At 38.2% G+C, this 26,371-nt stretch overlaps 1 protein-coding gene across 1 annotated transcript in view; it reads right to left on the bottom strand.

Moving 5' to 3' along the window:
* The window catches only part of PTH2R (parathyroid hormone 2 receptor), an 87,297-nt gene extending 66,015 nt beyond the window's left edge, over positions 1-21,282 (bottom strand). The window contains exons 1-3 of the mRNA XM_061383164.1: positions 18,855-21,282; positions 12,585-12,687; positions 67-177 (exon numbers count right to left, since the gene is read on the bottom strand). Coding sequence (XP_061239148.1) covers positions 67-177; positions 12,585-12,687; positions 18,855-18,962 — 322 coding nt within the window. The 5' untranslated portion in view covers positions 18,963-21,282. The remainder of the gene's footprint in view (positions 1-66; positions 178-12,584; positions 12,688-18,854) is intronic.
* Positions 21,283-26,371: the final 5,089 nt, after the last annotated feature.

Raw genomic sequence — 26,371 nt, 5'->3', positions numbered from 1 at the left:
GAGTCTATTATTTTTAAAAAAGGAAGTTTCTATTCCAAATGAATCATTTCATAAAAAATTAAATACCTTTATGATTGAAGTCGTAAATATAAGGAGGACATGGGACAGCCAACGTTTTCCCCACTGTTCCTCTAGGCCAACAGATGAGTCCATCCCATTCTGGGAAACAGTTTCCTTCTGATAAGGAAAAAATTAAAAAACAAATAAACAAAAATGCAGTTAGAACCAGAGAGTTAATGCATTTAAAATACAAAATTTCAAGTCACTGCCTATAGCAAAATGTAAAGCAAACTGGTAGTTTTGTAATCTAGAATGGGATGGACATATGATGCAAACATCTCAAAATTCATCCACCTAGCCCCATCAAAGGCCCATTGCTAGGAATATTTGATTTGCATAAATTAAAACTATTTAGTGATTCTAATATATATGAATCATAGCAATGAATATGTAAGAAACACCAAAATCCACTGAGAACAATCTCCTTTAGTAAAATTCTATCATAGTTGTAGTTACATTTTTTTACCCTAACTTTTTCAAATTACTGTTTCAAAATATGACACATGAAAAAGATTGAACGTCACAAATAAGCTCCAAGATCTGGGTTTGTCTTTTTACAAATAATTAGTAATTTATTTGAGTCTAACAATCATCTCAGACAAAATTCTCATGAACTCTACTCTCCTCCAGATGAATCCAGAACCCTACCGCTTCTCACAACCTCGACTGCCACCCAACCCCCCATCCACACCAACACAACTCCAGCCTTAATTATTGCAATGGCCCCCAACTGGTCTTCCTGATTCTATTCTTGTTCCCCTCATGCAATAGCCCAAAGGCTTCCCACCTCATTCTGAGGAAAAGCCAAGTCTCTTCAATGCCTAAAAGCCCCACAAGATCTGCTCTCTTCTCTGGCTTATCCCTCATCCTCCCACCCCAGCCTACACTCCTTATCCCTCTTTCATGCTGTGTTTTTCACTTGAGCTCTCTTTTTTCTTCCACTATCAAGTTTTATTTTATTATAATTTTCTTAAACCATAGGATTTAAGGACCTTGAGAGTGGGGAATTTTGTTACATGCATTTGCTATTCTGTGTTGTTCAGGACTCTTCTCCATTAGTTGTGCACAAAACTTCCAAGAAGAGAGCCCATCAGCCAGGTCATATTCAGATTTCCCCAAAAGAGACTTTTAATGATTTCTGTATTCATCTTCCCTTGTTACTATAACAAATTACCACAAACTTACAGCTTGAAATAACCCAAACTTGTTATCTAGCTATTTCTGTCCGTCAGAAGTCTGGTGAGCTCGGCCAGACCTCTGCTTAGAGACTCATAAACCTGAATCAAAGACTGCTGCTGCTGCTGCTGCTAAGTCACTTCAGTCGTGTCCGACTCTGTGCGACCCCATAGATGGCAGCCCACCAGGCTCCGCCGTCCCTGGGATTCTCCAGGCAAGAACGCTGGAGTGGGTTGCCATTTCCTTCTCCAACGCATCAAAGTGAAAAGTGAAAGTGAAGTCGCTCAGTCATGTCCGACCCTCAGGGACCCCATGGACTGCAGCCTTCCAGGCTCCTCCGTCCATGGGATTTTCCATGGAAAAACCCTAGACAGGATTAAAAACCCATTTCCTTACTCATTCCAGTTGCTAGTAGAATTTAGTTCCTTTCACTGATGACTAAGATTCTCACTTCCTTCCTGGCTGTTAGCTAAGGGTTGTTCCCAACTTCTGGAAGCCACTTGCATTCCTTGGTTCATGGCCCCCTTCCTCTGTCTTCAAAGTCAACAAGGGAGGTCAAGTCTTTCTCATGTTTTCAATCTCTTCTCCACTCTTCTTTTCTCTTACCAACTATTTTTCCTTCGTTTTCCACTTTTAAGAATCCATATGTTTACATTAGTCCCATCCAAATAATCCAGGCTAATTTTCCTATTTTAAGGTTGACAACTTTAATTCCATTTGCAATGCCCCTTTGCCTTGTTACATAACATACACAGGCAGAACATCAGACATTAGGGTTTGCACATCTTTGAGGGGACATTATTCTGCTACCAGAAGTACCATTACAGCTCTCAATCTTTTAGTTACCAATTACACTAACCGTGGCTGAAGATTTTATTCTAGCTAAGGTGGCAGAGTGGTAAAGAAGCTGTCTGTCAATGCAGGAGATGCAACATGCAGCTTTGATCTCTGGGTTGGGAAGACCCCCTGGAGGAAAAAATGACAACTTGCTTCAGTAATTTTGCTGGGAAATCCCATGGACAGAAGAGCCTGGTGGGCTAAAGTCCAGTTCAGTTCAGTTCAGTCACTCAGTCATATCCGACTCTTTGCAACCCCAAGGACTGCAACAGGCCAGACTTCTCTGTCCATTACCAACTCCAGGAGCTTGCTCAAACTCATGTCCATTGAGTCGGTGATGCCATCCAGCTATCTCATCCTCTGTCTTCCTCTTCTCCTTCTGCCTTCAATCTTTCCCAGCATCAGGGTCTTTTCCAGTGAGTTGGTTCTTCACATCAGGTGGCCCAAGTATTGGAGCTTCAGCTTCAACATCAGTCCTTTCAATGAATATTCAGGGTTGAGTTCCTTTAGGATTGACTGGTTTGATCTCCTTGCAGTCCAACAGACTCTCAGGCTTCTCCAACACCACATTTCAAAACCCTCAAGTCTTCAGTGCTCAGCTTTCCTTATGGTCCAACTCTCACATCCATGCATGACTACTAGAAAAACCATAGCTTTGACTAGACAGACCTTTGTCAGCAAAGTAATGTCTCTGCTTTTAATACACTGTCTAGGTTTGTCACAGCTTTTGTTCCAAGGAGCATGTGTCTTTTACTTTCATGGCTGCAGTCACCATCTGCAGCGATTTTGGAGCCCAAGAAAATAAAGTCTCTCACTGTTTCCATTGTTTCCCCATCTATTTGCCATGAAGTGAGGGGACCAGATGCCATGATCTTCGTTTTTTGAATGTGGAGTTTTAAGCTAGTTTTTCACTCTCCTCTTTCACTTTCCTCAAGAGGCTCTTTGGTTCCTCTTCACTTTCTGCCATAAGGGTGGTGTCATCTGCGTATCTGAGGTTATTAATATTTTTCTCAGCAATCTTTAATCCAGCCTGTGCTTCATCCAGCCTGGCATTTTACATGATGTACTCTGCATATAAGTTAAATAAGTACGGTGACAATATACAGCCTTGACGTACTCCTTTCCTGATTTGGAACCAGTCCATTGTTCCATATGTAGTTCTAACTGCTACATCTTGACCTGCATACAAATTTCTCAGATGACAGGTAAGGTGGTCTGGTATTCCTATCTCTTTAAGAATTTTCCACAGTTTGTTGTAATCCACACAAAGGCTTTAGCGTAGTCAGTGAAGAGAAGTAGATGTTTTTCTGGAATTCTCTTGCTTTTTATATGATCCAACGGATGTTGGCAATTTGATCTCTGGTTCCTCTGCCTTTTCTAAATACAGCTTAAATATCTGGAAGTTCTCAGTTCATATACTGTTGAAGCCTAGCTTGGGAAATTTTTGAGCATTATTTTGCTAGCGTATGAGATGAGTGTAATTGTGCTACAGTCCATGGCTACAGCCCATGGAGTCTACAGCCATCTAGTCCATGGCTGTAGTCCATGGGGTTACAAACAGTCAGATATATTGAGCGCACAGACACACACACAGAGCGTTCATTCTGTCAAGTTGTTTGTTTGGTTTTGAATACTCAGCATAACTGAACCTCATGGAACCAGTATCTACAGCAAAGAATTCAGTGTGAACCTGAAATTGACTTGCTAATGTCCACCATATCACATGGAAACAAATACTTGATTTGTTCTGTGGATGGCTGAAGCAATAAGCAAATGAGAATATCTTCCCTCACCCACACTGTTCTCACAGAAGAGAATGTTTTCTTGGAAACAGCCTCACTTTGCTCCATAACAAAAGCTTGGATTTACATACTGCTAGTAACCATGGAACCCATCACACTGGCTTCCATATTTGGTACATGGCTTTACCTGCTTCTTTTCACCATGACCTACTTTCTGTTTGCTTTACCTGCTTCTTTCCACCATGATCTACTTTTTGTTTATCTTTCTTCTTGTTTAAATAGAGTATAATGAATCAATCTCTTCCACCAGCTTCAGTTCAGTTCAGTCGCTCAGTCGTGTCCAACTCTTTGTGACCCCATGGACTGCAGCACACCAGGCCTCCCTGTCCATCACCAATTCCCAGAGTTTACTCAAACTCAAGTCCATTGAGTTGGTGATGCCATCCAACCATCTCATCCTTGTTGTCCCCTTCTCCTCCTGCCTTCAATCTTTCCCAGCAACAGGGTCTTTTCAAATGAGTCAATTCTTTGCATCAGGTGGTCAAAGTATTGGAGTTTCAGCTTCAGCACCAGTCCTTCCAAAGAATATTCAGGACTCATTTCCTTTAGGATGGACTGGTTGGATCTCCTTGCTATCCAAGGGACTCTTAAGCGTCTTCTCCAACACGGCAGCTCAAAAGCATCAATTTTGTCCTGAATATTTTTCTGTCTTGATAGCATTCAATATGGTTTCCCATCCATTTACTTTATATCTAATAAGTCACATATACTTATTTTTCTGAAACCAATACTTTCCCAGATATCTATCATGCAGTCTACATAAAATGGACCCAGACATATATTCTTTTGTTCTTGTAACTAGTTGTCCTTCAAAATGTGTGCTTCAATGTCACATGAGATTTTCCAAGAGTTGGTCATGTGAGGAACTAAGGTCCTCATAGAAGTCTGAATCAATGATCAATTTATTCTATAATTATGCAGTTTTTAAGCTGCAATAGAGAAAACTGTTGCTATTTTGCTTATGCTTTAAAAGGCATAGTTTTTGGTTCCCTAAAAGGTTGTTGGTGGTGTTCAGTCACTAAGTCATGTCTGACTCTTTGCCACTCCATGGACTGCAGGATGCCAGGCTCCTCTGTCCTCCAATATCTCCTGGAGTTTGCTTAAATTCATGTCCATTGAAAATGTGATGCTATGTAACCATCTTATCCTCTGCAGTCCCCTTCTCCTTTTGCCTTCAATCTATCCCAGCATCAGGGTGTTTTCCAATGGGTTGGTTCTTCATAAAAGATGACCAAAGTATTGGAGCTTCATGCCATCCCCAATATACAAAGAGCTCATACAGCTTAATGTCAGAAAATAGCAACCCAATCAAAACATGAGCAAAGGGACTTGCCTGGTGGTCCAGAGGCTAAGATTTCATGCTCCCAAAGCAGGACGCCCAGGTTCAATCCCTGGTCAGGGAACTATCCTGCATGCCACAACCAAAACCCAATAAGTAAATAAATAAATATTTTTTAAATGACCAGAAACTCCAAATAGACATTTCTCCACAGAAGACACACAGATGGCCAACAGGCACATGAAAAGATGCTCAGTATCACTAATTATTAGAGAAATACAAATCAAAACTACAACAAAGTACCACCTCAGACCAGTCAGAATGGCCATCATTTTAAAAATCTACAAATAATAAATGCTAGAGAGGTTGTGGAAGAAAGGGAACCCTCCTACACTGTTGGTAGAAATGTAAGCTGGTGCAACCACTATGGAAAACAGTACCGATTTTCCTCAAAATACTAAAAATAGAGTTGCCTTTTGATCTAGCAATCCCACTCCTGGGCATATATCCAGATATAAATTATATTTCAGAAACTTACATGCATTCTTATGTTCATAGCAGCAGTATTTACAATAGCCAGGACATCAAAGCAACCTACACGTCTATCAACAGATGAGTGGATAAAGACAATGTGACACATATATATGTATGGTGGTGGTTTAGTCGCTAAGTCCTATCTGATTCTTGTCATCCCATGGACAGTAGCCTGCCAGACTCTTCCGTCATGGGATTCTCCAGGCAAAAATACTGGAATGGGTTGCTCCATTTCTTTCTCCAGGGGATCTTCCTGACCCAGGGTCTCGAACCCAGGTCTCCTGCATTGCAGGCAGATTCTTTACAGACTGAGCTACAAGGGAAGCCCATATATATATATATATATATATATATGTGTGTGTGTGTGTGTGTGTGTGTGTGTGTACATATGTGTGTATGTGTGTATGCATGTGTGTGTGTGCATGTGTGTAATGGAATACTACTTAAACATAAAATAGAATGAAATAATGCCATTTGCAACAACCTAGAGATTATCATACTAAGTGAAGTCAGTCAGAAAGAGAAAGACAAATACCATATGATACCACTTATATGACACAATCTGAAATATGACACAAAAGAAATTACCTATAAAACAGGAACAGACTCAGACATGGAGAATAGACTTGTGGCTACCAAAGGAAAAGGGGGATGAGGGAGAGGTGGATTGGACATTTGGGATTTGCAGAGGCAAACTGGTATATACAGAATAGATAAACAACAAGGTCCAACTGTATAGCACAAGGAGCTATATTCAATATCCTGTGATAAACTACAATGGAAAAGAATATGAAAAAAATTCTAATTAGAAAAGATATATGCACCCCAATATTCACAGCAGCAGTATTTATAAAAGCCAAGACGCAGAAGCAACCTAAATGTCCACCAACAAATGAATGAATAAAGATGTGATACCTATACAGATATATATACTGGTATAGTACTCAGCTATAAAAAGTATAAAACAATGCTATTTGAAGTAACATGGATGGACCCAGAGAAGATCTTACTAACTGAAATAAGTCAGAGAAAGACAAATATTATATGATATCACTTCTGTGTGGAATCTAAACAAATGATACAGATAAACATATTTACAAAACAGAAATATACTCCTGGATACAGAAAACAAACTTATGGTTACCAAAGGAGATGTAAGGGAGAAATAAATTAGGAGTTTGAAATTAACATACACACACTATTATATATAAAATAGGTAAATAACTAGGTCCTTTTGAATAGTACAGGGAACTTATACTCAATATCTTATAATAACCTGTAATGGAAACTTATAATGTAAATATACATATAGATAGATATAACTGAATCACTCTGCTATAAACCTGAAACTAACACAACATTGTAGATTAACTATACTTCATTTTTTTTAAGTTTTTAAAAACAAAATAGTATTTCTCTTTAAAAAAAAAAAAATACCATCCCACACACATACACACACAGATATACTCCAAAACTGAGAAAACCAACACTCCCCCAAAATAATGTTTCTGTAGATTGTAATAATTTCTCTGCTGGCTATTTGACAAACAGAATAATCAACATTCACAAAAGATTGAGAAGACTGGGAAAACCATGCCCTCATACAGATAATACACAGAGATCTTAATTAGCATCTTCTCTTTGATCAACATTTCACAATCTGTATGAGTAAATACTTTCATTATTTAGCAAGAAACTAATTAATTGCCTAATGAGTCACCAAACTCCCTTTATAAATTAACACCATCAATTACATTCCATGCAATCTTTTGTGTGTGCCAGGAGGAACTGATCATTAGTGAAACTTGTCAAACCATATTTACACAAAGCATTCTAAAATTTGGAGAATCTGACTTTGACTCTTTACAGTTCTACAGTTTCCATAGCATAATATGACCATACAATTGTGAAATAAACCTGGGATCATAATATTTGGGGTTTTGTTTTTAAATACTTAAATAGTTTTATAACTAGATATTTTTACATTTTCTTTTCTTTCTTTCATAGAAAAGAAGAAAAATTTTACTTCCTTTTTATTATAAAAATTTTTACCAAAATAAAACAGAGGATATAATATACCCAGTATTTAAAATTTACAGTTAGTAATATTTTATCAAATTTATGTTCATTGTAGTATTTTAAAGTAAGTTGCAGATAGTATAACAGCTCACTCCTAAATATTTTGATATACATCTCTCAATTTAAGAGAATTTTTAAATGAAAACTTAAATAAGTTAGTGAATTCAAAATGTCATTTGTCTTTTTACAGTTGTACATGAAGAAATGTTGAATCAATTTACATATAATTGGACATTTTTCATTGAAAGTAGACCAAAGTTTGTCCAGATTTAATTCTAACATATTTTATAGAGAAAGATCTCAAAGAACATGTCTTTTCTCTTAATATTTATTCCTCTACATGTTTCACATGAGTTGCACCTTCACAAATTTTAGAAGTCATATAAGTTTACATCTAGATCATTTACTCTTTTTATGTTTAACTCTCATGATGTGTTACTGATTCCCAGTTGTTTGTCTTTGCCAACCTTATTCTGTCTACATGGAATGTCTTTTTACTTCCTCCTCTACACATCCAATTCCTACTCCTTTAATTTTAAGGTTACTTGTCCATAAAGCTTTCTCTGATTCCTCTGTGATGAATTAAGATGCTTTTTTTCACTGGTTCCACAATTGTGATACTTCTGTTGTTAAACTTAGACACCATCGGAGGGGTGTCTACTTTCTATACTATTAGATAATCATTTCCATGGAGTAAGGATAGAATCTGATTCATTTTTTCCAGTGCTCACTACAGAAGCAACACACTGTAGGCACATAATATGTTTGTTGAACTGTTAAAGGGACACTAAAGATAATCATGTTAGACTAGATAATTTCTAAGACATCTTCCAGCTCAAAATTTCATGAGACTTCATAAAAGATAATTCATTTAACTCTCATAGATAACAGTCTTTATAAATACCTTCAAGGCAATGTTGCCACTCATTAGTAGACCTAAATGTTTGAGACATCAGGGTCAGTGTTCTTTAAAGATAACACTAGTGACTCCCTTTCCTGACATTATTAGCCTAGCCATTCAGACAACTCTTTTCTAGTGCAAGACATCTACAAAGGCTGAATTAATATAAAAACTTCCTTGCTTAAAACATGGCTTAGGGAGGGAGGTTCAAGAGGGAGGGGGGGTACATATATATATGACTGATTTGTGTTGTTGTATGGCAAAAACCAACACAACACTGTAAAGCAATTTTCCTCCACTTAAATTTTTTTAAACATGATTTATAGCTACAAATTAAAAAATATGAGGCCAGAAAATATTCCACAGGATCAGCAATCACCACATTGGGGCTTACAATAGAGGCCTCTACTGACTTGTTGGCTAAAAACTTGGATTTTGATGGTATTCTGATAAAAAAAAAAAAAAATTAGTCTGAGACCTGATGAAGTAGGAAGCTATACTGGAAACTCCTATATAAGGTCAGGATTCCCAAAAGATGAATCACTTAGTGGGTGAACAAAAAACAAAAGCAGCGTTTAGAAAGAGACTGGATGTTTCACTGCTGGCTGCATTTAGAGGTGGAACAGGTAACAGTAAGAAAAAGATTCTTCTCTGAAAATTTCTAACCACAAAATTTCTCACACTTTGGTGTGGTCTAATATATGGTCTTAGTTTAAAGTGGAGTTAGATCAATAGTTCTACTAGGCACCTTGCAGAAAATAGAAATAAATTTCTATTTATTCTATTTTTTAGAAGAATGGATATTAAATGAGGATCTCATAAATCCTTTATCATAAGTCATTAGACACATAAGGAAATAAGCCCCCATGTGTGGTAGTCAGTATTGACAAGCAAAGTCTATGGTTATCTTAATATCAAATGCAGAATATAAAATATGTCTAGTGAGAAAAAAAGAAAGATTAAAATTATATTTAAGATTAAAAAACTATCAAAATTAAATAGACTTCAAAACTGAAAAACAGAATAATAAAAATTAACTTGATGGATTAAAGAGCCTTTAGACAAAGCTCAAAAAAGAGTTGATGAATTAGAAAATATATTTGAAGAAATTACCAAAACAGCAGTAGAAAAACAAAGAAAAGGAAAACATGCAAGACAGGAAGATACAAAGGGTAATGGGAGAAGCTCCCTCATTTATCTACTTAAAGTTCCAGAAGGAGAAAATAGGAAAATGAAGAAAAGCAAATTTTCAAAGACAAAATAACAAAACATTCCCACCACTGAATAAAGACACAGATCCTTAGACTCCAGAAATCAAGTGAACCCATACCTAGACACACTATGAAATTGCGGAACATCAAAATCAAAGAGAAACTCTGAAAAGGAGCTAATAAGAAAAACTAATGACCAACAAAATTTTCCAACAATAACAATGGAAGCCACAGTGGAAAAATAAAGTCTTTAGGAGCTAAAAGTAAATAATTCTCATCCAAAGATCATTAGCCCAGAAAAAATATCTCTGAAGACTGAGATTGAAATTAATACCTTGTCAAACAAACAAAATACAGAGTTCACTATGTGTTCATGCGTGCTCAGTCGCTTCAGTTGTGGTCAACTCTTTGCAGTCCTAGGGACTGTAGTCTGCCAGGCTCCTCTGTCCACAGGATTTTCCCAGCAAGAATACTGGAGTGGGTTGCCATGCCGTCCTCCAGGGGATCTTCCTGACCCAGGGATCGAACCTGCATCTCTTGCATCTCCCACACTGCCCATGGATTCTTTACCACTGAACCACTGCGGAAGCCCAGAAGTAGTGATACTACTTATAGTAAGTATCATTATAAGTAGATTCCAGTGTAAGGAAACCTCTTAAAAAGATGTATTTTAGGAAGAAGAAAAATTATACAAACTTACACTTAATATAAAACACTAAGATAACAGCATATAATTTGGAAGCAGTTAAGGTATTTTAAAATGCTTATACTATTTGATAGAGGGAAATTATTGATAACTTTAAACTTTCTTTAATATAACATGAAAAATTCTAGGCTAATCACTAAAGAATTAAATATAACATATACCTTCCAAACTAGTAGGGAGAGGGAGGATGAAATAAGGAAAAAAGCCTCAATCAACTCAAAAGAAGCCAACACAAGGTGGAAGTAGAGAGTAGAAAGAATTATAGGAAGAGCTGGTAAAATGAAAAGCCCAGACAGATGGTAAATTCAAATACAGTGTATTCATAATCATAATTAATGCAATTGGCTAAATTCTTTAATTATAGACAAAGTCTATCAAAATGGATAACAAGAAAAATCCCACCTGTGTCTTGTTTATAAATGAAACTCCCGAAGTATAAGTACACAGAGAAGTTTAATAAATAAATAGGAAAAGATAAGGAATTGCTGAGTTAGAGTGTCAGTTTTGCAAAACGAAAAATCTCCGGCTATTAGTTTAACATAACAATGTGAATATACTTAACATTACTGAGCTGTATGCTTAAAATATTTAAGATGATTAATTTAATATTATGTGCATTGTACCATAATTAAAGATTTTTAAGGATGGAAAAAGGTGTGCAAGGCAAATATCAAACAAGAGAGAAAGAACTAAGTTATTTATTAAATATTGTTATTTTAATATAATAATTTTAGTATTTAGTTAGTATTTAAAGCAAAAGTAAAGTAGAAACAAAGAAAGATGCTTCACATCAATAGAAGGTTTGACTTACCAGGAAATATAACATTTCTCAATTTGTATACACCCAATAACATATTTTCTAAATATATGAAGCAAAAAGTTCATCATCATTGTAGGCTATTTTAAGATATATATATCAGAAAAGAATAAGTCAAATAGATGAGAACTCATAGATACAGAATACATGAGCCACACAACCAATAAGCTTAACCTAGTGGATATTATAAAACACTGTGCTCAGAAACCGAACAGTACACATTCTTTTGAAGACCACATGAAACATTTATCAAAATTGACCCCAATAGAAGCAAGTAAGTCTCAGCACATTTTTGAAAATTAATATCATGCAGACCACATTCTCTGATCATAACCAACTGCAAAATCAATCACATATCTTTTTAAAGCACAGCTCTAAGGACATCATCTACTGCATGCAGATTTAGGGAACTCAGTAAACACCACCTCTGTTTTTAAAAAAATGTCTCTGAATCATTCAACTATCAAGACAAGGCATTTCCCTATTTACAACATTGTAATTTTCATACTACTCAATTCAGTAAATGACTTTATCCAATGGCCCTAATGAGAACTGTGAGTGACCACCAGACCCCAAGGAACACAAACCACAGGTCCCCAGCTGCAACAGGAGAGACGCCTGAGACCACCAACATCACCACAAACTTGTCAGCAGTTTTGTAGCTTTGTTTTTATAGTTTACCACTTGGAACTAATTGAAAAATTACATAAGGAGTTGGCAGATGAAGATAAAATAATCACTTTATTGAGAAGAAAGTTTTTGGAGAACATAGTCTATGTATGCATCAGTCGGCTTGCCTATTGACTCCTTTGAATTTTACCTACTAAAACTGCAGATGAACACCTTGAAGCTCCTTGAAGCTTACTGCACAGTCAAGGGCAAAACAATATGCATGCTCTCTGCAAACAGACGGATCCCAAAGACATGTCTGAGGAAGAGGCTGGCATATACCTGCCTGGTCTATTCCCAAACTCACAAACCAGGCAAGTCACTCATCCACAGGGAGGGAAGAGATGATGGTGAAAGAGATGAAAATAGCGTTATTCTGCCACACACCTCTCCACACACAAACATGGAATGACTGATGAGAAACTCCCTAACACTCAGTAAGGAGGAGATTCACAATCTTTGTGAGGATTTGGGTGGGACACACAGGGGGCACAGTTTCTTCCGCATCTTTACCTCCTTCCTGGAGCTGGGCTGTGATGTTGAGCTCACACTGCACTTTAGCTTTCAGCACAAGGACAATCTGCTCCTCTATAGTGATGGTGCCATCAGAATCCAGCTGTAGATATGAACAAAATACAAACAGAGAAACACATGCCACTATTTTTTTAAGCCATGACACAATCTTTCATTATTTCACCTTCTAATATAATTAAAAATTACTTTGATACCAAGCTACCTTGATATAGTTCTTTATAGAACTAGTTCTAAAGAAATAGTTCTTTATCTGAATCAAAATTCATAATCCATCAATGTATAAGATTTGAGAATAATCATATTTTACCTGCTTAGCCTAAAGGGAAAAAAAAACCATTTTTAAAAAATTAAAAAGTTATAGAAAATTTTAATTAGGTCACCCTATGTAATATAATCAGAAAAAATAATAAACATATAGAAAATTTCCTGGAATGTTACAAAGACCCAGCATTTTATTAGTCCTCTTACTGCTGCTGCTGCTGCTAAGTCGCTTCAGTTGTGTCCGACTCTGTGCGACCCCATAGACGGCAGCCCACCAGGCTCCCCCGTCCCTGGGATTCTCCAGGCAAGAATACTGGAGTGGGTTACCATTTCCTTCTCCAATGCATGAAAGTGAAAAGTGAAAGTGAAGTTGCTCAGTCATGTCGGACTCTTTGCAACCCCATGGGCTGCAGCCTACCAGGCTCCTCCGTCCATGGCTTACAATATGTCAATTATGGCACATAAAAAGGAGAAATGGACTAGAAGATTCTTTTTAGCTCTACTGAAAAATTACCAGTGAAACTGGACAATCATTCCATGTTTGGGGGTTTTGGTTTACTCATCTATGAAATAAGAGAGTTACTCCAAATGGTTTCTAGTTGAATTTTTGCCTTTTTCCCTCCAGTTTTATTGAGGTATTACTTACAGACCACATAAATTAAGTTTACGGTGTACTATGTAGTGATTTGATACATTTACATATTGTGAAATGACTACCACAATAAGATTAGCTAACACCTCCCCCCCCATAATTACCTTTAACGTGTGTGTGATGATAACATTTAAGATCTACTCTCTCAACAATTTTTGAGTATATAATAAAGTACTGTTAATTATAGTCACCATATTACACACTAGATCCCCAGAACTCAGTCACCCTATAGCTAGAAGTTTAAACCCTTTGACCAATGTCCCCTCATTTCTCCCACTCCCCAAGGCCTGGCTGCCACTAATTCTACTCTCTCTGAGTTCAGCCTTTTTAGGTTCCATACAAATGAGAACATACAGTATTTGTCTCTTACTTATTTCACTAAGAATAATGGCCTTAAAGTCAATCCATGTTGCACAAAAGGAAAGATTTCCCTCTTCTTTATGGATGGATCATATTCCTCTGTGTGTGCGCATCACATTTTCTTTATTTATCCATCCCTTCACAGACACTTAGATTGTTCCCATGTCTTGGCAATTGTAAGCAATGCTGCAATAAACAAGAGGGACACCTAACCTTTGAGATAGTGATTTCATTCCCTTTGGGTATTATCTAGAAGTGAGACTGCCAGATCATACAGTAGTTCTATTTTTATTTTTTGAGGAACTTATACTTTTTCCAGAGTGGTTTTAAAAATTTACATTCCCACCAATAGTGCACAAGTGTTCCCTTTTCTCCTCATCCTCTCCAAATCTTGCCTCTTGTCTTTTTGATGATAGCCATTCTAACAAGTGTGAGATGGATACCTCATTTTGGTTTTGAGGTATATTGCCCTCATTATTAATCATGTTGAGAATCTTTTCATGTACCCATTATTTCTTTTGCTGTGCAGAAGCTTTTTAGATTGAGGTCATCCCGGTTGTTTATTTTCTGTTTTGTTGCTTGCATTTTGATGTTATATCCAAAAAATAACTGCCAAGATCAATGTCAAGAAACTTTACCCCTGTTTTCTTCTAGTAAGTTTAGAGTCTTAAATTTAAGTCATTAATCCATTTGGAGTTAATTTTTGTGAGTAGTATAAAATGGGGATCTAATTTTATTCATTTGTATATGAATCCCATTTTCCTAACACCATTTATTGAAGAGACTGTTCTTTCCCCAGTAGGTATTCATGGCTGTCTTGTCAAAGAGTTATTTCTGGGCTCTTGATTCTGCTCCATTGGTCTATGTGCCTGTTTTTATGCCAGAATTCTGCAGTTTTGATTACGGTAGTTTTGTAATAAAGCTTGAAATCAGGTAATGCAGAGTAGATAAGTAAATAGGTATATAGTCTTAAATATTTCTGCATAGTATTCATGGGCTTCCCCGTGGCTAGAGGTAAAGAATCTGCCTGCCAACGCAAGAGACACAAGTTTGATCCCTGGGTCTGGAAGATCCCCTGGAGAAGGAAATAGCAACCCACTCCAGTATTCTTGCCTGGGAAATCCCATGGACAGAGGAGTCTGATGAGCAAAGTCCATGGGGTTGCAAAGAGTCGGATACAACTTAGCGAGTTCACATTTATTTTAACATGAAAGGAGAAAATAATCAAAATGAATTTTTTGGATTGGGATACACACCATCATTTAGCTAATAGACTAACACAATGCAGATTGTGAGTTAAAGGCAGCTACACTAAAAGTTTGCCATAAAATCTCACTTATCAAAAAGGGAGAACAAAATGGAAAGAGATGAGTCACCTGAGTGGGCAGGGAGGAAAATCTGACTTCTTCCAATATTCTCTAGAAACAGTCAGGCACCATTCAAATTGTTTTGGTTTTTTGTTTTGTTTTTCCTGGCTGTTTTTCCAATTCAATAGTTACTTTCTTTTACTTTAATCCCAGAAAACACTGGGTAACCCATGACCAAGTTTCAGAACTATAAATTTGATTGAAAGAAATCTGACCTCAGTTATTAAACACGGACATTTCAAATCACACTGTGTACTGTTTTTACCTGAACACATTTATTTTTGTTTCCTTTTGTACAGATGTAGCCTTTTTACTGGGATAACCTTTTCAGGAACATAATCGTCATGTAAACTACAGCTTCTAAAGATAATTTTGTTCTAAAAAAAAAAAATGTGGCCGGTTTAACCAGGAGGTAAGTTTGATTAGCATGTGCTAACTGATGATCTGTTAAATTGATCTTTAGTTATTTCATCAAGTGAAAGTAAGAAAATGTTCGTCTTTTATATTGTTTTCTCTTCCACCTATGTTTTGGAAACACGTGTTCTTTACCATAAAGGGACATTAAAAATCACAGTGTATTTAAACCAAAAGAGCAGTTTTCATATTCAGTGTCTGTTACTCCAAAAGCAACAACTACATCCAAAACAAAGCAGTACATTTAGAAAAATACATTTTAGCAATGTTTCCTGTGCAAAGGACCATTTGTAATAGGGAAGAACACATCTGACTCCATAGTGGATCTGTTTCTTTTTCTTTAACCTTTGTGCTCTGTTGCCCATGCTTAGTCAAGCTGGCTCTGCATCTTTTGTGAAAGAATGCTGCCTACAGCCTAAAATATTAATATACAGGATAGCCCAATCTCAAGACTCTGACCTTTAAAGATACAACACTCTTCCATTCATATAGTGATAAAAAGTTGCAGTTAAAGGATTAAAAGATTATGTTTATTGAATTCTGCTTGTCAGTGACTAAGACAGGAGAGTTCTAGAAACACCCAACTCTTTTAGATATATGCTTTGCCAGCAGCTCTCTTCTCTCCAGCTTTGTGACCAGATATGAGTTCCACTGTATAATTCGTATCCAGAACAGCCACCTCTGCCCCTTAGAATAGAATGACATTTTTTAAAATTAAAACTGGAGTAAATAATTAGAGACTTGAGTTCCCTGCGGGCTCAAAAAAGACAGATTTTCTTGGAATGAAAGAAATACAAATTACCTTAGTCAATGGAGTGATACCACTCCAAAGGTGGTACCTTATGGAGAAGCTAACACCCAAAGCCACCATGCTAATTGTCATAGGGGATTCCAAACTGCTTACTACTTCTCCATGGGGTTGGCCAAGACTTTGTCAGGCTTGCATCCCAGTCTGAGACTCTCCTTGTGCAACCCTGCTTCCTCACCCTGTTATCTTTCTCAGGCATTACCCTCCAATAAACATCTGTACCCGTATTCTCAGTCTGTTTCCAGGATTCACTAACAGTAAAGAAAAATTACAGACATTAATACAGTTGTCCTCACTGCCATGTGGAAAATGTGACTGGGAAATGTATTGCTGGGCTCTGCAATGATGCTGGATGCATGAATTCATGGCCTCTGAACTGATCTGAGGGAAAGGAGGGGGTGGGGGGTAGCTTCACCAACTAAAGACCACAGAGTTATTCAAAACAACTGAAAGAACTGGCCTATGTTATCTATTTTGTAATGTGATCCAGTGTTTCCCAGATACTAAGCATTTATTATACACAAGCCACAAGCTAATTCTGCTTAGATGAGTTCCCTCTGTTGTTCTATCAATATATTAAAACTTTTAAATATATGTCTTGGCTGGGAATGAAGAAACTGAAGACCAAACAAGGTGTCAATGTGTCTATGCAAATCTCTTTAATGTAACCTTCAAATTTTGTTTAAAGTGCCAAAAATGTAAATATTATCACAAACTGTCATTTTACATAACTCAATCTATAAACATAAATGGAAATCATTGTTAAGCAACGGGTCTCAACCAGAGGCAATTCTGCCTCCCAAAGGACCATGGGCAGTATCTGGACACATTTTTGGTTGTCACAGCCGGGCAGGGGTAGGGGGTTGCAACTGGATCTAGTGTAAAGAGGACAGAGATTCTACTAAATATCCTACAACGGACAAGTCAGTTCCCATAACAAAGACTTACATGGTCCAAAATGTTGAGAAGCTTTGACTTAAAATTATAGAAAAAGTGTTCAATGTCCTGAGTTTTCTAAAGCTAAAAGGAAATATCCTTCCCATGGTAGCATAGTGATTTTTTTTCTTTGTTGTGTTAAACAATGTCTCTCCATTTCCTTAGAAAAATTAATCTGGGACATTGAATAAAATAAATGGTTAGAAGTCATTTGCCCCTTATATAAGGAAGCTGCGTTTTCAAGCACATTATCCAAATACCTTATGAGACAGAAACATTAGAGATCACCCGAGTTCTATCACTGTCACCAAATTCTTAGTTTTTTTCATTCTTTCACATTCTTTCTGTTATCTGGGTGAAATTTTTCATGTATGAGCATACTCTACTTTTGAGCATTCATTGACAATTTAATTGCTCAATGACAGCGTACCTCGTTTGATTTTTTTTTTTAACAGATTTATTTCACGTGAACTATCCTGGTCATTTCAGCAGGGCAAAAAAAACAAAAAACTGCACGTTTAGAATAACTGAAATTTTAACTGGCTGTTTGAAAACCAAGAACATAGTATTAAGTTTAGACAGTATCCGTGCATAATGCCTTAACTAATTGGGGGCTTTATTTGACGGTCAAATGCGCCCCCTTCCGAACAAAAGAGAGAAATAACGTTGGTTTGAGTCATTCGGTCACAGGGCCCTTAAACTGCATTCCACTCAACACTACAAGCATCTCTTTCTAGCTCGTCTGAAAAGCTCAGTGTAAATCCTATAATTTATTTGATTCAAAACAATGTGAGGATGAATTATGACTTGTACATTAGAGAGGCTCCTTTGTGAAAGATCACCCAGAAACTCTCTGAAGGATACTAGCAGTCCGAAAATGACAATTGCCACTTATTTTAAAAACGAACAACTCAACTTTAACAAGTTACGTATATTTTTCTATCTAGTTTCCTCGCTTTAATGATGCATGATTCTGTATTAGCGAGATCCAGTTATCCTTTCAGGCAGTGGTCTCAAACAACCCTAGAAATTTAAGTTCTCAAAACGGACGGTAAATGGCCAGCAGACAAAAAACAATTTAATTAACCAGGGAACCAAGAAATCTAACAGAAAAGTTCCTCACCTCTCAGTCTCACTCTACCAATCCAGAAAGCCGTGGTTCCTAAATATCCTCTGACAGCAGATGCCAAGATGCTGGCCGGAATACCACCCCAGGACATCATTCGCCTAAAGCATATCTCTGCAGCTCCACTATATGCCTGTCAAACTTGCCGGGTGCACCTCTGTGTGTGCGTGTCTGTCTGTCTGTCTGTCTGCCTCTGTGTGCGTTAGTGCGTGGATGTGTAAGGATGCGCGCACCTTGGTCTCAGCCAAGTCCCGGCGTTCGGCCCTAACGCCGGGTTCCGGTGGGTGGCTCCGGGAAGCAGGTGCCTCCGGGCACTGGCTCTTACCTGTGCTCCGGCGAGAATGCAGCAGCCGAGCAACAGCCACCCCCAGAAATGCAGCGAGGCCCCTGGCCCGGCCATACCCAGACCAGCCCGAGCCAGGAACTGGAACATTCTTCCCGGAGCCCGGGATAAGCTCCACACTCGCAACTTGGCCGGCGCGAGGCAAACTTGTCACTGGGAACACGGCGCAACTGCGAGTCGGGTTCGAGGCTACCGGCTGGGATGCCCTGGACCAGGCTGTCCGCACCGCGTGCGTTTGGGGTTGGGTCTTGCCTCTCGGAGGCTCTCGCTTTGGTCGGTCCTTCAGGCTGAGCTGCTAGAGTCCCGGCTTTAGCTCGCTGGCCCTGCGCCAGGTGGATGCGCGCGCGCCCCCCGCGCGGCTGCTGGAGCGGCAGGAAGGCGCTTGCGCTCCTCTTCCGAGTCACTCTGTCCCGCAGCTCAAGGGAACCCGAGGGCGACGGATCCGGAGCGCCGCTGCTGCCACCCGCAACTCGTACTGTCTCTGCCTCCCTCCACTCTGTCCCACGTCCCGATGCCTTGTCTCTAGGGGCACCCTGGGTCGTTGAGGAGTGTCCGAACTTTCCTTCCTGTGCAGACGCGGGCTGACCACCAGCCGCTGAGACCGGAACAGCGTGGTTAAAGGTTTCGGAGGCCAGGTGGATTCCCCATCCATGACTCTGAGCTGAATAGTACCTACATCTCTAAAGTTCTGATTGCCTTTCTCTTTAACCACTGTACTAATACTGTGCCTGTGGGGCGCGGGGGCGGAGAGAGGTTCTACTCCAACAGAAATCTCTAGCTCAAAATTTTTTTGGATCTTTATATTTTTGGATCCAGGCATTTAAAAGAAAACTAGTTTTCTTTAATATTTTTCTGTGTGTAAACACCTTCGTTTGAGACAAAGTCTTTTTCTTTATTTTTCTTAGAGGCATAATCTTCAAGATGCCAGAGACTGCTTCACAGACATTGAATTGAAGAATATTCAGTCTCCCAGCATCTGATAAAATTTCCAAAGAATGATTCCCATAGATGAAACACAAATTCACTCATGTCCTCTTAACAATGAGCGTCTCAAGTGTTACCGCTAGCTTTCATTGGAATGCCGAAGTGAAAACGGAGTTTGCTTTTAAAACGTAGATTGCTAATGACTGCATGCTCAGTCGCTCTGCCATGTGCAGGTCTTTAGGACCCCGTGGACTACAGCCTGTTAGGCTCCTCTGGCCATGGGATTTCCCAAGCAAGAATACTGGAGTGGGCTGCCATTTCCTCCTCCAGGCATCTTCCCCACCCAGGGACAGAACCCAGGTCTCCTGGGTTTCCAGCATTGGCAGATGGATTCTTTACCACTGAGCCTTACTAATGACTGGACAGCTCTAAAATACTAGAAATAGACAACGTTTATTTCTAACTCTACATATCTAAAAAAAGTTCACTCCTATCCTTCTTTTTATTGTTTATAGTGCAGATAGGTATTATAAACAATTTGATGTGCTTTTCTCCATGCATAGCATTTTCCAGGCAAGAGTACTGGAGTGGGTTGCCATTTCCTTCTCAGCGGGATCTTCCCCACCTGGGGTTCTAACCCGGGTCTCCCGCATTGCTGGCAGACTACCATCTGAGCCACGAGGGAAGTCCTTTTTTGAAATTAACAAAATCTAAATTATATAACATATACACACACCTGCAAAATTACCAGTAAAATTCACTTTCCACTTATTCTACCAAAAATTTAAGGGGGGGTACGCTATTTTTCAAAACAAGACTCTCTATAGTCACTATTCTCTAAAATCTGGTTTGATTAAATTTTTAAATAATTTATTTATTTTTGGCTGTGCGGGGTATTCATTGCTGCACAGTCTTTAATTGTGGCAAGTAAAGGCTACTCTCTAGTTGCAGTTCAAGGGCTTCTCATTGCAGTGGCTTCTCTTGTTTCAGAGCATGGGCTCTAGGGCACACAGACTTCAATAGCTGCAGCATGTGGGCTCAGAAGCTGCAGTTCCCAGGCTCTAGAGCACTGAGTCAACAGTTGCGGTGTTTGGGCTCAGTTGCTCCGCAGCATCAGGGATCTTCCTGTACCAGGGATTGAACCTGTATCTTCTGCATTAGCAGGCGGATTCTTTACCACTGAGCCCCCAGGGAAGCCCCCGCTTTGATTAAATTATTTAGAATTATTAACTGTTATACTACCCTACTCAAGCAAGAAAATAATAACAGTAATAATACTGACGGCATTTAATAAGTGCTTTGCTACATTCCAGTGACTCCTCTATGTACTTAAAATAATCTCTACAATTAACCCTGTGAGATAGTATTACTGTTGTCCATTCTTAGAGATGAGGAAATAGACACCAAGTCACTTGCCCAAGGTCCAGAGAGTCTATCATGTGGCACTTCCGATCATCTGTTCTCATGTTTGGCAATAGTATTATTGCAAATTTTGTTTCATATTCCTTAGGCATCACAAAACCAGAAACACTTTACCAGCCAGTTTTTATTTTCATTTCTTTCTTTGTGCCCCCTCCCAAAACTTGAGAATAATTTACTGTGTGTTACAGCAGTACTTCTGAGCCAGAGGAGGTTTTGTCCCAGGGTACATGTGGCAAAATGTCTGGACATCTTTGATGTGTCACAGTACATGTTTTGGCATGCTAGGTAAAATTAAAAAATAATTATGCAAATCACTGTGATAGCATCAGGATATTTGTCACTCTTCTCATACAATGCTATAATCACTTATACTATGGGTCAACATGGAATAATTAGTTAGGATTATTCACAAACTGATAATTAGGGGGAAAAAAAACAAAGCTTTGTGCAAAGCTGATGAAATGGCTTAACCACCAAGTGTCTTTGCAAATAACATCTTGTCAATCCTTGAGATCAATGAAAACTAGGTAAAGGCTCTGATCATCCACATTCACAAGTGAAAAACAGGATCCAGATGATAAAGGAACTCAATTTCAGGTCAATCTTGGTCCTGAAGAAATTATCTGTTTATTTATGCCAAAGTTTCATTTTATGTCTTGTTGTTTATTTACTTGTTAGCTTGTTTTTGTCTAAATCATAAGCTGACCATCTGCAAAATTAGCTGGCATGCTTGTTAAAAGGCACCTTCTGGGGCTTTACGTCAGACCTGCTGAATCCCAATATCAAGGATCGGGTTCAGGAATCTCCATTTTTAACAGGCTCCTGGGTGTCTCATACAAGATTAGGTTTGGACACCGCTGTCTAGACTGATTGATACACACAGCTGGTGTGGGCTTCATGGGCAGTTGAAAGGTCTGTTAGTGCAATCCTTTTCTTCTTTGCAAAGTGTATTATCCTATGCAATGAAGGGCCTGGGGACAACAGTCAACCTACTTGGTAAGAGAAAGATATGGGGACAAACAGGCTATTATCCCGACATTCCCCAAATTGCAGATTGGACAGCCTTATTTTGAGGTGGACTATTTTTGTTGTTGTTGTTGTTGTTGTTGTTCTGTTTATCCATCTCTAAGTACAGCCATCTTTCCTTGTTTTAATGTTGTGTTCTTTCTTGGTTTTTATTGGGGAGAAGTGAAGGATCAGAGGCTCTGCTCTGCTTCTCCCTGGGGCTCCAGTACTTTCAGGTTGAGCTTCTCTTGAGCAGACCACCTACTGTTTCTAGAAGCGAATTTGGAGGGCTTCATGCCGGGAGCATGAAGATTGCTGCTGTTAGCTGCTCTGCATTTACAGGAAAGGCAGCTAAAGCATTAAAATCAATTAATTAATTTGAGGTTAATCATCTATGTAAAGTAATTGCTTTGATCATTTCTCTAAGCTCTTTAAAGCTTTTTAATCACAAGCTAGGATATGTGGTTGTGCAGCTGCTGTGTGTGTCTGTGAGTGTGTCTGTGTTTGCCTGTCTATATCTGTGTGTCTGTCTGTGTGTGTTTACAATTGTATCTATTTTTAACATTCCAGGAATTTCTCAAAAATTTTAGTGTACTGATCTCAGGGTTTTTTTGTTTGTTTGTTTTCCAGTAGGATGCAGTTTGATTCTTTTAAAATGTGGATATGCATTTTCTTTCATTTCAGTAGGGTTTTAAACAGAAAGTACAAATAAATGTATGTTCTCTATTCATGTTTTCTGGAAACCCAAAGGGAAAAAATGTATTTAAAAATTCTTGGGAATTCCTTGGTGATCCAGTGGTTAGGACTCTGCTCTTCCACTGCACAGGTCCTGGCTTTGATGGCAGGGGAACTAGGATCCCACAACCTGCATGGAGGGGGAAAAAAAAAAATTTAGTCACATTTTTATTATAATACATATTCCAAGAGAAAATTTTGCAAATGCATAAAATCACAGAGGAGAATAAAAATCAAACAAAATTCCTCTACCCACCATTTTGTCTACTCATAATTATTTTGAAATAAGATTGGCCTTTTACTGATTATAACACTTTTTAAAGGATGAAAAACAAACACACTGAATAAAAATGTAGGGTTGGGTGGGTTTTATTATTTAATTTTCTATACTTTCTATATATTATATGATACAACATTCTGGAAACAAAGAGTTATCACTGGGATGATTATCCTTGAACATGTATTTTTATGTAAATCATTGAATATTGCCTTAAAATAAATTTTTAAATCAAAAATTTTCTTTAAAAAATATGTTCAAATTTAAGACTTATTGCAGATATTTATAAACTGAACCTGAACTTGTTTATAATTTTGCTGAAGCATCTCCTTACATGCTTGCTTTTGTTGGTATTACATTTTAGAATATTGTCCATTTAGCAAAGATGACATGTCCTTACTGTTATTATTTTTAGTGTATTAATAAGGTTGATTAATGCATACATGTATTGTCCAATAGTATCACTTCTTTTAAAAATTTATTCTTGCTTCTTGAGGGAAGAGATGAAGGGGCACACAATCTAAAGCAAGAAAGCCTGGGTTTGAATTCCGGTTCTGCCACTTCCTCGCTGAGTAACTCTGGGGAGATTACATAAAGGCCTTCCTTTCCCTTAATGTCCTCAACCATAAAAATGGAGAAAATAAGAGTACCTCCCTCAAAAGTTTGTTGGAAAATTTAAGTGAGTTAACAAACCTAAGCAGTGAGAAACTACCTGGTTCAGGGGAAATGCTCAATAGATGTTAGTTACAGTAATTATACTGTTTTATTTCCTATTACTATTACTAATGATTTTAGCCCTGTGACCAGTGTATGAATGAGCAAAGGACTGTGGTGAGTTTGAGTAATTCTTATTTATGGAAAAAAGCACTATCTCTATTTAGAATATTAAATATTTTTTACTAGAAATACCAAAATATCTTTTCAACTTTATTTTTGGCTTAATCTGAAATGTCTGAATCAGTGGAAAAGTTAAAATAAAATAAAAAAAACTTTTATGGATCTGTATCTATCAGTATTTTATAGTTTCTTCCTTAGCTTTTAAGGCATGAAAGAAACAGCATTCTAAAAACTAGAATATCTTTTCAGCAGATCTTTTTCTATTGTTTCACTATTTCATAATTTCACATTTAACACTTTAGAAGTATTGACTTTTTTAAAATGATGATTTAACAATTTTCCCAAATACCTAACCAGTTAATGCTGCATCATTTATCAAAGAATCCACTTGTTTAATGAGAAAGATATTTTGAAGAGAGGTGGAGGATGGGTGCGAGGGAGGCTCAACTGGGAAGGGATATATGTATACATATAGCTGACCCACCTCCCCATTCACACCCCTCTAGATCATTACAGAGCAGTGAACTGAGCTACCTGTGCTATACAGCAACTTCCCACTGGCTATCTGTTTTACACATGGTAGTGTATATATGTCAGTGCTACTCTTCCAATGAAAGAAATGGGAATACAAGACCACCTGACCTGCCTCTTGAGAAATCTGTATGCAGGTCAGGAAGCAACAGTTAGAACTGGACATGGAACAACAGACTGGTTCCAAATAGAAAAGGAGTATGTCAAGGCTGTATACTGTTACCTGCTTCTTTAACTTATATGCAGAGTACATCATGAGAAACGCTGGGCTGGATGAAGCACAAGCTGGAATCAAGATTGCTGGGAGAAATATCAGTAACCTCACATATGCAGACGACACCACCCTTATGGCAGAAAGTAAAAAAGAACTAAAGAGCCTCTTGATGAAAGTGAAAGAGAAGAGTGATAAAGTTGGCTTAAAGCTCAACATTCAGAAAACGAAGATCATGGCATCTGGTCCCATCACTTCATGGTAAATAGATGGGGAAACAGTGGAAACAAACTTTATTTTGGGGGGTTCCAAAATCACTGCAGATGGCGACTGCAGCCATGAAACTAAAAGACACTTACTCTTTGGAAGAAAAGTTATGACCAACCTAGACAGTATATTAAAAAGGAGAGACATTACTTTGCCAACAAAGGTCCATCTAGTCAAGGCTATGGTTTTTCCAGTAGTCATTTATGGATGTGAGAGTTGGACTATAAAGAAAGCTGAGCACTGAAGAATTGATGCTTTTGAACTGCAGTGTTGGAAAAGACTCTTGAGAGTCCCTTGGACTGCAAGGAGGTCCACCAGTCCATCCTAAAGGAGATCAGTCTTGGGTGTTCATTGGAAGGACTGATGTTGAAGCTGAAACTCCAATACTTTGGCCGCCTGATGTGAAGAGCTGACTTACTGGAAAAGACCCTGATGCTGGGACAGATTAAAGGCAGGAGGAGAAGGGGACGACAGAGGATGACGTGGTTGGATGGCATCACCGACTCAATGGACATGAGTTTGAGTAAACTCTGGGAATTGGTGATGGACAGGGAGGACTGGAGTGCTACAGTCCATGGTGTCACAGAGAGTTGGACATGACTGAGTGACTGAAGTGAACTGATAGCTAGCTGATTCACACTGTTGTGAAGCATAAACTAACACAACATTGTAAAGCAAGTATACTCCAATAATAAAATTTTTAAAAAATAGAAAAGCAATTTATGGTATTTGTTGTCCATAATAGAAATTAAAGTTTTCAAGGAAAAAAAAAAAAAAACCCAGATGTCAAAGGCCCCTGCCAAACAGTTGGCAATGTTTCTTCTGAATATCTGTCTGTTAGATTTGGAAATCTTTAAGAAATTAGGCCTATGAAGTCAGTCCTAAAGGCTTTCTGACTGGAACTCTGGAAGTAGGCAGACAGCAGCAGGAAAAAACCTGGCCATTTAAACATGGTTATGGGCTTCCCATAAGGTAAAGATTCTGCCTGCAATGTAGGAGACCCAGGTTCGATCCCTGTGTGGGGAAGATTCCTGGAGAAGGGAATGGGTACTCACACTAGTATTCTTGCCTGGAGAATCTCATGGATAGAGGAACCTGACAGGCTACAGACCATTGTGTTGCAAAGAGTCAGACACAACCAAGCAACGAATACTTTATGGGCTTCTTTGGTAGCTCTAGGTGAGTGATCACACCATTGTGATTATCTGGGTCGTGAAGATCTTCTTTGTACAGTTCTTCTGTGTATTCTTGCCACCTCTTCTTCATATCTTCTGCTTCTGTTAGGTCCCT

Source organism: Bos javanicus, chromosome 2, assembly GCF_032452875.1.
Source record: "Bos javanicus breed banteng chromosome 2, ARS-OSU_banteng_1.0, whole genome shotgun sequence".
NCBI classification, from domain to species: domain Eukaryota; kingdom Metazoa; phylum Chordata; class Mammalia; order Artiodactyla; family Bovidae; genus Bos; species Bos javanicus.
The sequence above is the reverse complement of the archived record's forward strand: the minus strand, read 5'-3'. Positions and strand labels throughout refer to the sequence as shown.